At 42.8% G+C, this 17,106-nt stretch overlaps 1 protein-coding gene across 9 annotated transcripts in view; it reads left to right on the top strand.

The window, feature by feature from the left end:
• The first annotated feature begins 252 nt into the window (after positions 1–252).
• The window catches only part of TTC7B (tetratricopeptide repeat domain 7B), a 326,149-nt gene continuing 309,295 nt past the window's right edge, over positions 253–17,106 (top strand). The window contains exon 1 of one of the 9 annotated variants that reach the window (XM_042858600.2): positions 253–583. In XM_042858600.2, the coding sequence (XP_042714534.2) occupies positions 463–583 (121 nt within the window). In that variant the 5' untranslated portion in view covers positions 253–462. The remainder of the gene's footprint in view (positions 584–17,106) is intronic. The other 8 variants (XM_005285389.5, XR_010601134.1, XM_042858601.2 and 5 more) reach the window with 8 other exon arrangements.

Raw genomic sequence — 17,106 nt, 5'->3', positions numbered from 1 at the left:
GGTTGGCTCTGCGGTGGGCGGCAGGAAGAGGCGGTAGCCGCGGCGCGGCGCGGGCCGGGCTGACGGGGGAGGGGGCTCTGGTGCAAGGACACGTTTCGAGCCCGACCCTCAATGGCCGGCCAGCTGCCATTTCCCTGGCCCGAGGGCCGGCGGGGGGCTCCACCAGCACAGCGCCGCCGGGGCGGGCTGTAACGCTCGGTGCCCACCCGCCGCTTTCACCTCCCCATAGTCCGCGGAGAGAGCTAAGCGCTGCGGCGGCCGAGCCGGCCCGCCCGCCTCCGCCGCCTGACTCCGCCCCACGTCCCTTGCAGTCCCGCGGCGGCCCGTCAGGGGGCGCTGCTCCCGGCGTTCGGCGCCCTGCGCTCAGGCCGCGCAGCCCTCACGTCCCCCCTCCCTCACTGCAGCCGCCGCCGAGGAAGCGTCCCGTGCCGCCGCCGCCGCCGCCCCCCGGGGACTCCGGCCATGGCCACGAAGAAGGCGGGCTCGCGGCTGGAGACGGAGATCGAGCGGTGCCGCTCCGAGTGCCAATGGGAGCGGATCCCCGAGCTCGTCAAGCAGCTGTCGGCCAAGCTCATCGCTAACGGTGCGGGGCCGAGTGGGGTCGGCATGGGAAGGACTGAACGCGGGCGGGAGGGGAGGACGGGAAGCTGGTGGGCACCAGCGCGGCCTCTCCTGGGGGTGTGGCGCCGGGGGCCGGCAGGTGCAGCGGGGAGGGGAACCGCTCACGGGGCGGAGCGGGCAGAGGGAATGAATGAGCGAAGGGGGCGGGGGTGCTTCTCTCGCGCGCTGCCGTGGGGTGGGGGGTCCCGCGCGCGCGCTCGCTGCCCTGGGTAGGGCGGGGGTCCTGCACGCGTTGACGCTGTTGTTTTCACGGCGTGTTTGAGCCTTGGTTCCTGAGGAGAGATTGTTGTGCGTATGTTTATAGTGCTAGAGCGATGTAGATGTACAAGGAGCAGCGCCCAGCCGCTGCAAGGTTGCGTGTCTTCTACATTCTTAAAAAGAACAGGAGTACTTGTTGCACCTTAGAGACTAACAAGTGTGACTATAGAGTCATGGAAGACTGGTGTTGGAAGAGACCTCAGGAGGTCATCTAGTCTAACCCCCTGCTCAAAGCAGGACCAACACCAACTAAATCATCCCAGCCAGGGCTTTGTCAAGCCTGACCTTAAAAATCTCTAAGGTTGGAGGTTCCATCATCTCCCTAGGTAACCCATTCCAGTGCTTCACCACCCTCCTAGTGAAATAGTTTTTCCTAATATCCAACCTAGACCTCCTGTACTGCAACTTGAGACCATTGCTTCTTGTTTTGTCATATGCCACCACTGAGAACAGCTCCATCCTCTTTGGAACCCCCTTCAGGTAGTTGAAGGCTGCTATCCGATCCCCCCTCACTCTTATCCCTTGGGTAACAGGTGAGTTGTGGCCTCAGAGGAAGAAATTAAGTCTGTAGCTGTAATGAGATTAGACTGGTGGGTAGAGGACTCATTTTATGTTTATGTAACTGACTTTTACAGGGAGAGCAGATATTTCTCTGTGTATAAATTAGGCGAATACACTTTGTAGTGGGAGCACACACCCTTTGCCCAAAGTGGTGTTCGTTTGTGTTTGAAATCTGACAGGCTATCTTACATTTTGAATTGTTGGTGAGACCCATTATTTTGAATCATGAATGTTGTATTTTAAGCTGGTGTTACATCTTGTGGGATATGCAGGTTGCTAATGTACATGACATTAAAATACTTCAGTTTATAATTCATGCAATACTTGGACAAATTTGGGTTATTGGTAGAAATACAGTATTTTTAATTAACTTTAAAAAAATCAGCACTGAGAAATATAAAATTACACATAAGACATTTTTGCATAGTATCTTGTACAAACTATCACTGTAATAAATATGTTGGAGTTAAATGGTTACAAAATACAATTTAAAATTAGAGATGAGAATTTAAATGATGAAGGGAGAAATAATGTATCATCTGGTTTGAAAATAGCCCATGAGGTATCAAGACCAAGGAAAGCTGTTTCAATTTTCAAGAGCTGTAGAGAGCAGGTTCCTGCACCAACAAAGATAAGATGCCTGTGGTTTGAAACAGGTGTGCGTGTAGTGAATTTGGAGGGGATAGACAAATATGGTCTGTATGGTAGACAAGCTGTTTTGTGGAGGACTTGAAGTACGGTGATGTGGAACTTGGGGTGGCTATAGAGAAGGTAGTTAAAATAGCGAAGGTGAGCAGTGATAAAGGCTTATGAGGATTTCAGTTGCTCACATAGAGGAAAAAAAACAACTACCTCTTTTCCATCCTCTGTGGGTGAATGGTCCAAAACAATCACTCCATATCTGACCTCTTAGTCCTCATCCTTTAAGGACGGCTGCACAAAACCTTCAGAAAGATGAGCCCTGGGAACTTAAATTCATAACTCTGCTGGACACTAAAAAGGATAGACTTCACAGACACTCTGGCTTTATTGTCCATTAGGACAACTTGTAACACACCCAGCTACCTACTGACCCTCCATTGTCATGACTGCAGAAGTGCTAATTGTCCACGGCATTTTAAGTCCTTCAACATGGGTGAACCCCTTATGTTTAACAGTGTGTCCCACACCACCTTGTATTTAGTTTGAATGCTCTTATTTCCCTCTTCAGACTTGAAAAAGAGCTCTGTAAAGCTCATAAACTTGTCCCTTCCACCAATAGAAGTTGGTCCAGTCAAAGATATTATCTCACCCACCTTGTGTGTTTCATATCCTGGGACCATCGTGGCTACAACAACACTGCAAACAACAATTGTCACAGGCAGTGTTGCAGAAGTGATGATAGGCAGCTTTGCACACCACAGGAAATATGGGAAGAGGGAGAAATTTCATGGTCAAGGATGACAGGAATACGCATGGTGAAAGCAGTAAGTCTGATTCAAAAGGGGAGAGAGAAGAAAGATGGAGTTGGATGTTGATTCTTGTTTCTCTTGTTCAAGAGAAGCAATTCATTTTGAAGACATTTAGGTGAATGAACCTGATACTAAGCCATAAATTAACTAGTTAAAAGATAAACACAGGTGGAAAGGGGAGGAGTCATTAAAGGTGTTAGGTAAGTTGTTCTCAAACTTTTGTACTGGTGACGACTATCACACAGCAAACCTCTGAGTGCGACCCACCCTTATAAATTAAAAACACTTTTAAATATATTTAACACCATTATAAATACTGGATGCAAAGTGGGGCTTGGGGTGCAGGCTGACAGCTCACAACCCCCCCCCCTATAATAACCTCGTGACCCCCTGAGGGGTCACGACCCCCAGTTTGAGAAACCCCTGTGTTAGATAATAGTGATGTTCTGTTGAGTAGCTTTACAATAAAAGTAGATGTTAAAGATACAGTAAAAAGAAGGGATGGTAGGGAAAATAAGGCTTACAAGAGAACCTTATGGGACTCCATAGAGAAGGAATCATTATTAGGTATACAGAGAGGAGTTTAATAGGAGCCTTCACAGGAGAGAAGGTAACTCGTACATGCTGCTGGGCTTTGATTGAAGATACAAACACTTTTGGGACCTGGGTTTACTAAACCTAGAATATAGGAGCTTTCTCTTAAGGGAGCCCTCCTGTTTTGTTAATTGCCCAATCTTTAATAATGTTGTAAATGTATAGTCTATTTGCAGCTGTAACTCTATTTTAATTAAGCTCTTGTTTTGGAATGTCTTTTGTTGTTTTAGACAACTTTTATGTGTAAAAAAATTGATGTAGATAGTAGTTTGCTACTTTTTGATCTAGATTATATTTATATAAAACCATAGGTGTGTATGATGTTTATGGAGATGATTACAGGAGATGTGTTAGAGGAGAACAAAGAATTGGTTCCCATCTCTATTGGTGTGGTGGAACCGACGGAGATAGAGAAACCTGCAGGGTCAATTACTAGAAGTAGGGCGAAATAGTTAGTTCAGGCTAATACAGTGCCTTTAGAAGCAAAGTTGGAGATTAAATAGCGGGAGTGAAAAGAGGAAGTTAGCAGTGCAGAAGGTACTAGCAGTCTGCAGATAGGAAAAGGAAGACCCAGGGTGGCATCACAGAAGGTGAAATTAAGTGTCATCCTAGAGGAGGCAACTAGTGATATAAAGAATAAAATGAGCAAAGGGGAAGAGGATATCCTCTCCTCTGTTTGTGTGCGCCCCTGATAGTAAAGAGGAAGTGCCTTTAAAAACTGTAATTGTTCAGGGGCTAAAAAATGTAGTGGCACAAGTGACACAAGTAGCTAGTGCCTGGGATGTAGTAATCTCTAGGTTACAACAGAGAGATACAACAACCAAGGAATGCAATTCCTACTCCTCCACCCAATGTTACATTGGCACCATATAAGTCAGAAGACTCAGCCCCTTTGGGTGAACACTTACTGACATTTGGGCAATCATCAACATTGCCTAGGCCCCTAAAATTTCGTGGACCCTTTATACCCCCTTGGTATATGCTGGTATCACCTGGTGTACCGGTAAAGCACCCTGTTGCACCAGATCTTAATGGACTGAAAAATGTCCTGCGTCAGTGTGGAAATGCCTTAAGTGTAAGACGTAAAGGTTTTATGGAAAGTTACCCTGCTCATCCAGGACTATTTCCAGAGAAAAGTTCTAATAGCTCTAATAAGAAAAATGTAAATTTGGGTAGAAGAAGTCAAAACATAAAAATTATAAATTCAAGCTCAAATAAAAGCCCAGATCCCGATCTGGAAAGAAAATCCTCAGATTCTAATTCTAATTCCCCTGTACCAGTTGTTACAAATATTAAGACCTTAGATCCGGTAGCTAAGCAAGTAGGAATGATGGTGGATTCTTCGGTTGCAATGCATGCACAATGTGTACAAGAAACAGAAAAAGTATTTGGTTTACCAAGAAAAGATTGGGTTAAAATCTTACAACTCACAGTGAATCGAGCATTATAAAGTACTTTGCCACCCGAGTTTAGGGTAGGAAAGAGATCTTTTAAAGACACAGTAGCCCTATTAAAACATAAACAGCATCCGGGGCAAGCTGGAGTGGCCATCCTGTCTAACCTAAAGCAGAAACTTAAGTACCCACACCAATTTCACCCGCGGTTAAGTGCAGCGTGGCACAGTCACATAAAAGAGAAAACAAATGAGCCACTAGAGGTTAGTTTGTTGATCAATAACTCTCTTCCCCATTTGCAGAAAAAGGTTAACACGCATATAAATAATAGGACGTCTTTAAAGGAGGCATTAACCTTACTGGCCAAGGCATATTCTCAGGGAGGCCCCAAAATAGGTCGGTGTGAAGCCCCTGTTGCAATACTTCATGATCCATGAGCTAATCCCATTGTGAGGATTAAGGGACCCCCAGGGTTAGGCCGCAGTGTTCCTAAATTCCCTAGGTACCAGCGTTGGCAAAACGTGACCCTAACCCACGTAATAAACTGGACCTTCGAGTGGGCGTGCCGCTTGACAGGGTTATGTGTTTGGACCCCATGTAGTGGCCCGGGACCGGGTTCCTTTCCTTTCAGATGCCGCCCAAAACAATTCACGCCTGCAGAGATCCAAGTCACCACCTGCCCACAGAAATGAGGACTCAGTTGTAATAATGTTTAAGACACTGCAGCAAATGGTTAAGGCTCAACAACGGAATACCTGGGAACTCCGAGCACACGTGAATGAGCTATTAATGGAAGACCAAGGCCCAGCACCCTCAAACCGTCCGGTGGCCTCTGTTGACCCATTTCCTTCTCTCCGGTGGACAGCCTCTCCTCCTCCAGAGTTGGCTGCCTCTGAAGAGATGGAAGGAAAACCCATAGATTATTTGTCTGCATACTCAACAATTACTCGGCATAACGCCATCCGGCCCCGAGTGTAGTCATAGCCCCTTTAGGCAGGGATGCAAGCGGGAAACCCACAGTATCTGCAGTGATGGGGGGCTCCACAGGAATTTTATAAATACTGGGGCAGCAATTAGGATTATCCATGTCAAGGATCCTAGATCCTCTTCTCTGTCATCAGGGCATACAAAAACACTTTCAACTTTTGTAAGCAATCAAGATACCATCACACTTTCTAACCCCATTAAAGTACAGTTAGGTCTCCTAAGAAAGGTTCATACCTTTGTGTTAATGAATTTAGCAAACCCAGGAAATTGCCTATTAGGAACTAATTTCCTATACAAACAGGAATGTGTTCTTAATTTGGTTAACCAATTGTTGTGTCTTACTGTAGAACAGGCAAAGGATGACTCACCAGGTCATACCTGAGTGTGGCATGGTGTCGCCAGTGGAGAACTCTGAACCATCCTGAGCGGTATAATTTGAACAAAATAGTAACTAATCATGCAGACCAACCTGAGTTACAGGCTTTACTTCGCAAGTATGCGGATGCCTTTGCTAAACACAAACAGAACTGTGGATGTATGGCAGTCACTATTGTTGTGGAAGAAGGGGAGATATCAGCCCAAAACCAATATCCTTACCCAAACTAGCCAAACCCGTACATAGGAAAGACTATCAAGTCTTTACTGACACAGGGAGTACTACGTAAATGTACTTCCGTTGCCAATTCCTCTATTTGACTTGTAAAAAAACCAAATGGTTCTTGGCATCTCACAATTAATTACAGACGCCTGAATCAGGTCACACCCACTTGTGCCCCTACAGTGGCCAAGATGCCAGATCTAATCAAGTCCTTTAATCCAGAGGCTGTGTGGTTTACTGTCCTTAACATCAGTAACAGCTTTTGGACATTACCATTGGCCCGCATTTCACTGTACCGTTTTGCATTTAGTTTCCAGGGGGTCCAATATTCCTGGACACGTTTACCCCGGGGTATAAAAATTTTCCAGCTTTATTAGATGCGCAAATAAGGCGGGTACTGTCGCAATTTTCTAAACCGACTGTTCTGTTTCAATATGTAAATAACACTGGTCTACAATTTTTGAGAAGTCGTCTGCTTCAGAGATAAAATGTGGTATTTATTATGTATTTTGATGTGTTGAATTCAAATATGACAATTAAAACAACTGATTGGCTACTGTTTCTAAGATATTTAAGTTTTTACATTTTATGTCTATGTATATTGTGTAGATAGTAGAGTTTTAATCATAAATTGTAAACCTAGGTCTTTTCATGTGTTTATGGTTGCTTTACATGATAATATTTCACCTGTCCTGTTTATGTAACACTTTAAAAATCAGCAAAAGGGTTATATAAATAAAATTTATTATGAAACAAAAGGCAAAAAACTATTCTGTACATAGTTTAGTCCTATTCAGTGTCTACTCAGCGCTTCTTGGCTTCTCTCTTGTATTCATTAAATGGAGCATCTCTTGTCACTGTCCAGCAATAGTCTGCAAGCATTGATGGGCTCCGTTTGCCCTGATAGCGTTTCTCCATTGTTGCAATGTCCTGGTGAAATTGCTCGCCGTGCTCGTCGCTCACTGCTCCGCAGTTCGGTGGAAAAAAATCTAGATGAGAGTTCAAAAAATGTATCTTTAGTGACATGTTGCAACCAAGGCTTTTGTATGCCTTGAGGAGGTTTTCCACCAACAACCTGTAGTTGCTGCCTTGTTGTTTCCGAGAAAATTTATTGCCACTAACTGGAAGGCTTTCCATGCTGTCTTTTCCTTGCCACACAGTGCATGGTCAAATGCATCATCTCGAAGAAGTTCACGAATCTGAGGACCATCAAAGACACCTTCCTTTATCTTAGCTTCACTTAACCTTGGAAATTTTCCACGGAGGTACTTGAAAGCTGCTTGTGTTTTGTCAATGGCCTTGACAAAGTTCTTCATCAGACCCAGCTTGATGTGTAAGGGTGGTAACAAAATCTTCCTTGATTCAACAAGTGGTGGATGCTGAACACTTTTCCTCCCAAGCTCCAATGACTGTCGGAGTGGCCAGTCTTTCTTGATGTAGTGGGAATCTCTTGCACGACTATCCCATTCGCAGAGAAAACAGCAGTACTTTGTGTATCCAGTCTGCAGACCAAGCAAGAGAGCAACAACTTTCAGAGCACCACAAAGCACCACTGATGTTGGTCATAGTTTATGCACTTCAAAAGTTGTTTCATGTTGTCATTGGTTTCCTTCGTATGGACTGCATGACCAACTGGAATTGATGGCAAAACATTGCCATTATGCAGTAAAACAGCTTTAAGACTCGTCTTCGATGAATCAATGAACAGTCTCCACTCATCTGGATCGTGAACGATGTTGAGGGCTGCCATCACACCATCGATGTTGTTTCAGGCTACAAGATCACCTTCCATGAAGAAGAATGGGACAAGATCCTTTTGACGGTCACGGAACATGGAAATCGTAACATCACCTGCCAGGAGATTCCACCATGCACTGCGTGGCAAGGAAAAGACGGCATGGAAAGCCTTCCAGTTAGTGGCAATAAATTTTCTCGGCAACAACAAGGCAGACAACTACAGGTTGTTGGTGGAAAACCTCCTCAAGGCATACAAAAGCCTTGGTTGCAACATGTCACTAAAGATACATTTTTTGAACTCTCATCTAGATTTTTTTCCACCGAACTGCGGAGCAGTGAGCGACGAGCACGACGAGCGATTTCACCAGGACATTGCAACAATGGAGAAACGCTATCAGGGCAAACGGAGCCCATCAATGCTTGCAGACTATTGCTGGACAGTGACAAGAGATGCTCCATTTAATGAATACAAGAGAGAAGCCAAGAAGCGCTGAGTAGACACTGAATAGGACTAAACTATGTACAGAATAGTTTTTTGCCTTTTGTTTCATAATAAATTTTATTTATATAACCCTTTTGCTGATTTTTAAAGTGTTACATAATCAGGACAGGTGAAATATTATCATGTAAAGCAACCATAAACACATGAAAAGACCTAGGTTTACAATTTATGATTAAAACTTTACTATCTACACAATATACATAGACATAAAATGTAAAAACTTAAATATCTTAGAAACAGTTGTTTTAATTGTCATATTTGAATTCAGCACATCAAAATACATAATAAATACCACATTTTATCTCTGAAGCAGATGACTTCTCAAAAATTATAGACCAGTGTAAATTGGCCGCCAAAAAAGCCCAATCAGGAAAATTCTAAAAAACAAAACGAAAAACCCAGAAATATTCTGTTACTACTCCTAGTGCCAAATGCCCTATTGCCACAACTAACATACTGGATTTAAAAAAAAATCAAAAATTGAATAAAAACCATAGTAAAAGTAAACCAAAACAAAAGAAAAAGGGTCGCTAACAGTAAATCCTTTGTACAAAAAATATAAGCAGCATTTTCAGATAGTAAACGAATTTCTCATGTATAAAGGAGGTCCTTTCCCTGTATGGGTAGTTCCAGCTCACTTACGGAGGAAAATAATGTACGTGGTTCATGACACTCCTACAGAAGAACACCAGGTAGTGGACAAAACTGTCCAGCGTCTTGCATCTGTGGAATGGTGGCCACTTCTTAAAATGAATGTGCAACAATATTGTAATAACTTTCTGGCATGTACCCAAGCCACTCCAACTCCATCCAAAAGAAATGCGCCATTTCAGGTGTATGAAGTTCCTTGGATGGCTTTGCAGGTTGACGTTGTAGGTCCCTTATCAAGGACTCAAAGAGATAATCAGTACCTGTTAGTAGTTGTCAGTCCTTTTTCAAAGTTGGTAGAGGCATTTCCTCTTAAAGCCAATACTGCAAAAGCCACATAAGGTTCGGAATCCAATTAACAACTATAATTATAACAATCCAATACCAAATAATGTAACTTGTCCAATGCTAAACCCAGAACCTGCTAGTGGTCTCACCACAACGCCCATAATAGGGAAAGTAATTAATCAGGTTCGGTTTATGCATATTCCTGTAGTTTTAAATTTGTCTAATTAGTATCTAGAAAAAATTAGCTATTTGTCAGCATACCAAAGTGGCTTCCTTTTTCTCAGTAGAACTTGTGGATACGATTGCAGCCTATCAACAACAAGTGCAAAATATTGTTCTATTGGGGATGAATAATAAAATTAATAAACCACATGCCTTGAGAGAAAAAAGTGTAGCTTAAAACTTTTTGAAAGTTTAGGATCCCTAACAGAACTATTTGGTTCAGAAGTGTCAATTTGAAACCAAGCGAATATGTAAAAAATTCGCAAACATATAAATTGTGTTACAAAAGGAAGCCAACCAAGTAGTCAATTCAGTGTTACAGGAAATAAGGGGATTGTCACAGAAAAAGCAATTTACTGTTTATAATATGCATGACATAGCCCAACTATTTAATAAGACCCAATGTAAAATTAATCAGCTAATTGCTTTAAACAATAATTAGCACAGGAATCAAATTTAAACAAAAAAAATATGCTCTGCATATGGGAAATACGTTGTAAATGTAATCACTAATACATTACAATCCTTAAGATTGAAAAAGGTTCCTAACCTAATTAAAAATAAGCAACTATTAAGTTGGTACTGTCACAAATGTTTTCAAAGGCCGAAAAAAACCCAATCCACATGTTTGAATTCATGCCAGCATTTATCAGTGGGTGTTATTAAAAAAAAGAATGAAATCTGTTACACTTCACCCCAACCGAAATGGTGGTTCTCTTTCTAAAAGTTGTATAATGGCACGATCCTTGTATGTCTCATTCATAGTCTCATTAAACCCAAACAAGAATGTGTACAGGGAATTGAGAGCTGTCCATTCTATAGGTCACCTAAAAGGCGACATCTATAGGGAACACATTAATGTACCTCCCTTGGTGGTCTATTACACTCCAACTCAGACCTGAAAAGTACCACAAATGGCCTGTTGCTCTAAAAAAGGGCTTCAGTATATCTGTAGGTGTAATATGTTTAAAACAAACACTGTTTTGTGTGAACTGCAGGAAAAAAAATTACAAAATTCATCATTGTCATGCTTAGTAAGGCTGACCAAGTGAAAAACTCCAATGAAAAGGGTAACCTATGCTGAAAATAGCCAATTTTGCGTGGTTACCAATCAAAAAAGGCACCAATATGGTCCCCTAAAGTGTCCTTCACAGAGCCAAATTTTTGTTTTACTCCAAAGCAACCCACTTTAATAGGGAATCAAGCTCTTTCCCCTATTCCCACTTTTAAAAACATCACCATTATCCAGTCCGACCCAGCCTATCAGGATTTAACTATCCAAAGTACACCCACCTTTCTTGTCTACATGCCCCCACTAGGGTTACGGTGAAAGTCATTTTTGGCTCGTAAAAAAACCCCACCTCATACAAATTACTAACGATATGGACAAAGCCAAACAAGCTATTACCCAGTTAATAACTAAGGGTAATAAGCCTGCAACAACTCCCGGGGAAAATTTGAATGAAGAGTATGGGTTGTTATTCAAGGAATTGCAATTGAAATTTATTTCCTTTTTTTAGGATGCCTGCAGTATAAATCCAACAGGCCCAAGCAGAAACCTAAACGGGCAGCAAATGTTAAGAATAATAAATATGTATACATGGTGCCCACTCCAAAAATGTGCCAGGGTCCAAAATACCATTTTTATAATACCTTTCCTCCACCCTAGCCGAGGGAAAATAGCGTTAAAACTGTCCCTACAGACACTTAACCATCTACATCCGTACCTATGTGACGGGGTTCGTTGTTGCAAACCACCCCCTCAAAGGGGGGGGGGGGGGGCGTGTAGCCTATAGAATTAACCTGCTTGCTTGCATATATATATCTTTTCTTATAGTTTAAGTATTTAGTTTATTTAATAAGTTTATACATTTATATTAAAGTAAGTTCGGCTGTAATGCTAGCAACCTACACACCATATCCTGTATGTTAAGCTAAGGCAAAGTTAGCGTATCTATTTCTGAGACTTTTTACCTAAATAAATAAATAATGGTAGAATGGCATAGTGGGTTTCCAAGTCTGTACCCTCAAACTTAACAGGTACACTGCAAGGGAAGAACCAAAATAACCGGGAAAACAAAAATAACGTGTGTGTATAAGTTAATGTCATTAATATGTATGTACATGTCATCAATATGTACAAACATACTAGCCTATGGAGTAAGTATACCCTAACATATTTGTGGGTAAAAAATAAAGTATGGGCATAGAAGAGAAAATTTCAGGCACCTGTACCCTATAAAAAAAGTAACCCACCTTGCTAGGAGAAGCCTGTACTTGTTTTTCTTAAACTTTCTAAGCTTGGTTTCCCTAAACTTTTGTTCTTAGTTTTGTTTATTAGGTTTTAAGTTTAAGTTAGTAAATTCTAAGTTAGCTTCAATAGCTTTAGCTCTAGCTTCTTCTAAGCTTTGCACCTCTCACTCAAGAATTAAGGAACCTAAACAGCCAAAGGCGAGGCTGGTTCTGTCTCTCTCACCACCAGGTTATCAAGAGAGGATGTAAGTATATTAATCAAAGCTTTGTAGCATATAATACCATATGTATCTTTTAAATAGCAGTAATACAATTGTAACTTTGTAACTCTAATTATTTTACCATTTAATTACTACTTCATTTATCTTAATAAAAAGTCTTTAAGGCTATATCTGTCTCAGTGTAAGCTTCCTCTCATACCCCCAAGGGTCCTTTGTAAATTCTGTAGAGCCTGATTTCGGGACAAGAACTTTTAACTTCTGATCAAACAGATTGGCAAGCCTAAACCCCATACTATCCAAATTAATATTATTAACCTCCTAAATCAAGCAACATAAAGGATAGGGTCTCTATCCCATAAAGCTTACCACCTAAATTAATCAAGAACACAGAGAGACAACTGATCGTTGGGGCGAAGCACTGTGTGCAAGTGTGAGACAGTGGCAAATGCTTTGAGGAAAGTACTGCTCTTGGGAGAGTCTAGTTTTCTGTGATGAACAAATGGATTAGCATGTTTTGTTTAGATTTGTTTATTTAATATTTAGTAGTGAACTCTGTTTTTATGGCTGGCTTGGTTTGTGAGGAAACTCAGGTTCCTTGACCTCCATTATCCCTTCACTGGATCCAGCAGACTGGTATGCCGCCCTTGACTTGAAGGACGCGTATTTTCACATAGCAATAGCGCAAAACCACAGAAAGTACCTCAGGTTTGTGGTCAACGGTTCCCATTATCAATTTAATGTTCTCCCTTTCGGCCTGTCAGCAGCACCTCGAGTCTTCACAAAGTGCATGGCAGTCGTTGCTGCCTTTCTTTAGAAACATCAGATACAGGTGTTCCTATACCTCAACGACTGGCTGATCAAAGGCCGATCCAGGACTCAGGTGGAAGCTCAGGTGGCATTCATCACAGCAACCTTCGAGAATCTGGGCTTCCTACTGAATGAGGTGAAATCGACTCTGTCCCCGGTCCAGAGGATAGAGTTCATAGGGGCGGTTCTGGATTCAACCCAAGCCAGAACATGCCTCCCGCAGGCGAGATTCCAGGCCCTCAACGCCATGATCCAGGGACTCAGGCAGTTCCCCACCACCACCACGAGAAATTGTCTCAAACTGCTCGACCATATGGCGGCCTGTACGTACATGGTTCGGCACGCCAGACTCGGGCTTCGACCGCTTCAGGGACAGCTTAGACAGGATCGTGACCCTACCTCGCCCCATCCTTGACTCGCTGCTGGTTGGACGGACGCTCAGCAGGTATGCTCAGGAGTCCCCTTCCCCGTCCCACAGCCATCCCTGATGCTAGTGATGGACACGTCAGATTTGGGGTGAGGAGCTCATCTGGGTGACCACAGGACTCAGGGCCTCTGGTCACAGACGGATCTCCCTCTTCATATCAATGTCAGGGAGCTCAGGGCGGTATGCCTAGTGTGTCAGTCATTCCGCCCGTATCTAGCAGGTCGATGTGTATCGGTCATGACGGACAATATGACTGCGATGTTCTATATCAACAAACAGGGCGGTGCATGCTCCTCTCTTCTCATTCTCATAGCACCAGCCTGGCCTCGCCAGCATTGGTACACGTCTCTCTTGAACATGTCAGTGGGAGCCCTGATTACCCTGCCACTCTTCCTGGATCTTCTCACGCAGGATCACAGGTGGCTTCAGCACCCGAACCTGCAGTCACTGCATCTCACAGCCTGGGAGGCTCCATGGCTGAATCCGTTCGAGCTCTCCTGTTCAGAACAAGTCAGACAGGTTCTCTTGGGCAGTAGGAAACCCTCCACTAGGGCCACATACCTGGTCAAGTGGAAGAGATTTTCAATCTGATCAGCTCAGCGCGACTTTCCCCCGGTGCTAGCCTCAGTGCCCCAGATTTTGGATGATCTTTTCCACCTAAAGCAGGAAGGTCTCTCCTTGTCTTCTATAAGAGTACACCTGGCTGCCATCTCGGCTTTCCACACAGGGGCACAGGGCCGCTCGGTTTTTGCCAACCCCCTGGTCAGTCGCTTCTTGAAGGGTCTTGACAGGTTGTACCCACACGTCTCCCAACCAGTTCCTGCTTGGGACCTTAACTTGGTCCTCTCTAGGCTCATGGGGCATCCCTTTGAGCCTCTAGTAACATGCTCCTTGCTCTACCTCTCCTACAAGGTCATGTTCCTAGTGGCGATCACTTCAGCCCAGAGGGTGTCTGAACTCAGGGCTCTAACGTCTGAAACGCCCTACACCGTGTTTTTTAAGGACAAGGTTCAGCTCAGGCCCCATCCGACCTTCCTCCCGAAGGTTGTGTCGCAGTTCCACATCAACCAGGACATTTTCCTCCCGGTTTTCTACTCTAAGCCTCATGCGAGTAACAGGGAGCAGAGACTCCACACTCTCGACCTTTTACATAGAAAGGACCAAACCGTTCAGAAAGTCGATACAGTTTTTTGTCGCAATAGCGGACAGAATGAAGGGCCAGTCTGTTTTGACTCAGCGCATTTCATCATGGATTGTGGCCTGCATTACCGAGTGCTACTGGCTCAGGTCCCCACCCAGGAAATCTGTAGGGCGGCGATGCCGTCATTGATACACACTTTTGCCACACACTATGCAATTACTAGGCAGGCCAGAGATGATGCAGCCTTTGGTCAGGCAGTACTCCAGGCAGTGGACAGCTCCAACGACACCTCCTAATTTTGCTTGGGAGTCACCTGATTAGAATCGACATGAACAAGCGCTCGAAGAAGAAAAACGGTTACCTTCTAGTAACTGTTCTTCTTTGAGATGTGTTGTTCATGTCTATTCCAATACCCACCTTCTTACTCCTCTGTCAGAGTAGCCGGCAAGAAGGAACTGAAGGGGTGGCGGGTCGGCAGAGCTATATTAGGCGCCATGGGGGCACGACTCCAGGGGGCGCCCAGGCCGACCCAACGGATGCTGGTAAGGGAAAAATCTTCCGGCCAACAATGCATTACAATTCATTGTATTTCCGGCCAACGTGCACGTTTGTGCTCACATACCTGATTGGAATGGACATGAAAACCACATCTCGAAGAACAACAGTTATGAGAAGGTGAGTAACCGTTTTTTCTTGTTGGTTGTTATAACCTTAATACATATTCTTCACAACTCAGAGATAGATGTAGGTTTCATTTTTAGAAGGTACATACTATACATTTTTAAAGTGATTTATTTTGAAAACTTTTCAGATCCATTTTCTGATATACTGTAAAACTAATGATTGTTTGGTTATTTCATTTACCAAAGGAATTGAAGCAGATATTTATGAAGTCATTGGGAGGTGAACTATCTCCAATTCAACTGGTTAATCATTAATGTTTGGTGGATTTTCTTGCCATGCTGTTATTAGGAGGAGAACATAATCAGACAGACATTTACATTGTTTTATTTAACTAAAACAACAACGTTATGTATTCTGGATTTTTTCTTCAACAGCAAACATATAATATTTTAACAAAACGAGCATGTGAATTTTTGAATTTAGTTAAACATTCAAGTTTTTTAAAATCAGGTTTGTTTTTGTTAAAATTGTTTTTAAAATAGTTAAATGAAATATTAAAAAATTAAAGAGACTATCAGCCAGGTCAACGTGTGAAACTTAAAATATTGGCTTCTGCAGCTAACTCAGTCATTTTCACCTTCATTTTCCTGTTTATTCATAATCTAAAAAAGAAAAACAAGCTTTCCTGGTTTTTCAGGTCCCAAATGATTTCTCAATTTGGAATGAATTAGTCCAAAGGAAGAAAATATTCTTTCTACACTGGCAGAAGAAGCTACTGCTGTTAAAAGTGAGATTATCACTTCAACAGTCTCTGAATCCAAGTGCTTAGGTGACTTCCACCAGTTCACTGGTGTGACTTTCTTTAAAACATCATCAGCAAACATATCTTTCTTGAATGGTTCACTCTTAGGTCTGAAGTTTATTATAGTTGGCATTATGGAGGGATGATTGCTGCATGTCCATGTCATAGCCAACTTCTTTTCTTCAGCAGTTAAGGTTTGACCCTGGTACCGAGTATTGAGATTATTTGAAAGAAAATGAGCTGCAGATAGTGCTCGTCCCATTCGGTTTTTTTAATGCTTGTAAATTAACTCTGTCATTGCATATTCTCTTTTTAAGATCTCACTCAGTTCCTTCCAAATTTCAACAGCATCAGCAATAAAACAGCTGTTTTCCTGCATTTTGTTCCAGGCTACAGAAATAGGCTTCAGGAAACTCAGCATATGTTTAACATTTCTCTTAAGCCCAATGTTGAGAACTTTGGCTGTGACAGTGCCATCTATTTTTTTCATTATTTTGTTCACAAACTGTCATCCAATTAGGCCAGTTCTTGATATAGTGCTCAAAACAGTCCACTATTGAGTTCCATCGCACGTCTTGTCGGAGAGTTAGCTTCGTTCCTCCCACTTTTTTCAGAGCAGTTGCTGCAAAGTGGTTGTTAGGGAAGTATTTTGCAATTTCAACATTAGCCTTTATTTCTGGAACACTGAAGTCTTTGGCTAGGAGGTGCATCAAATGAGCACTGCAACCATATGTTGTTAGCTTGGGACTCTCTTCTAAATAATTTCTTCTCATCTTTGATACAGTTGCAGCATTGTCTGTGACCAAGTTGCGTATTAGACATTTTAATTTTTTTCCCACAGTTTGTTATGGCTTTTACTGCTACTTCTTGTAAGTATTCTGCGGTGTGTGCATGTCTTGATGTATCAGTTGTTTCTGTAAGGAAAACATTCCCCCCTTCTGCTGTCACACAAGCACATACAACAGGATCA

Source organism: Chrysemys picta, chromosome 4, assembly GCF_011386835.1.
Source record: "Chrysemys picta bellii isolate R12L10 chromosome 4, ASM1138683v2, whole genome shotgun sequence".
Classification (NCBI taxonomy): domain Eukaryota; kingdom Metazoa; phylum Chordata; order Testudines; family Emydidae; genus Chrysemys; species Chrysemys picta.
The sequence above is the reverse complement of the archived record's forward strand: the minus strand, read 5'-3'. Positions and strand labels throughout refer to the sequence as shown.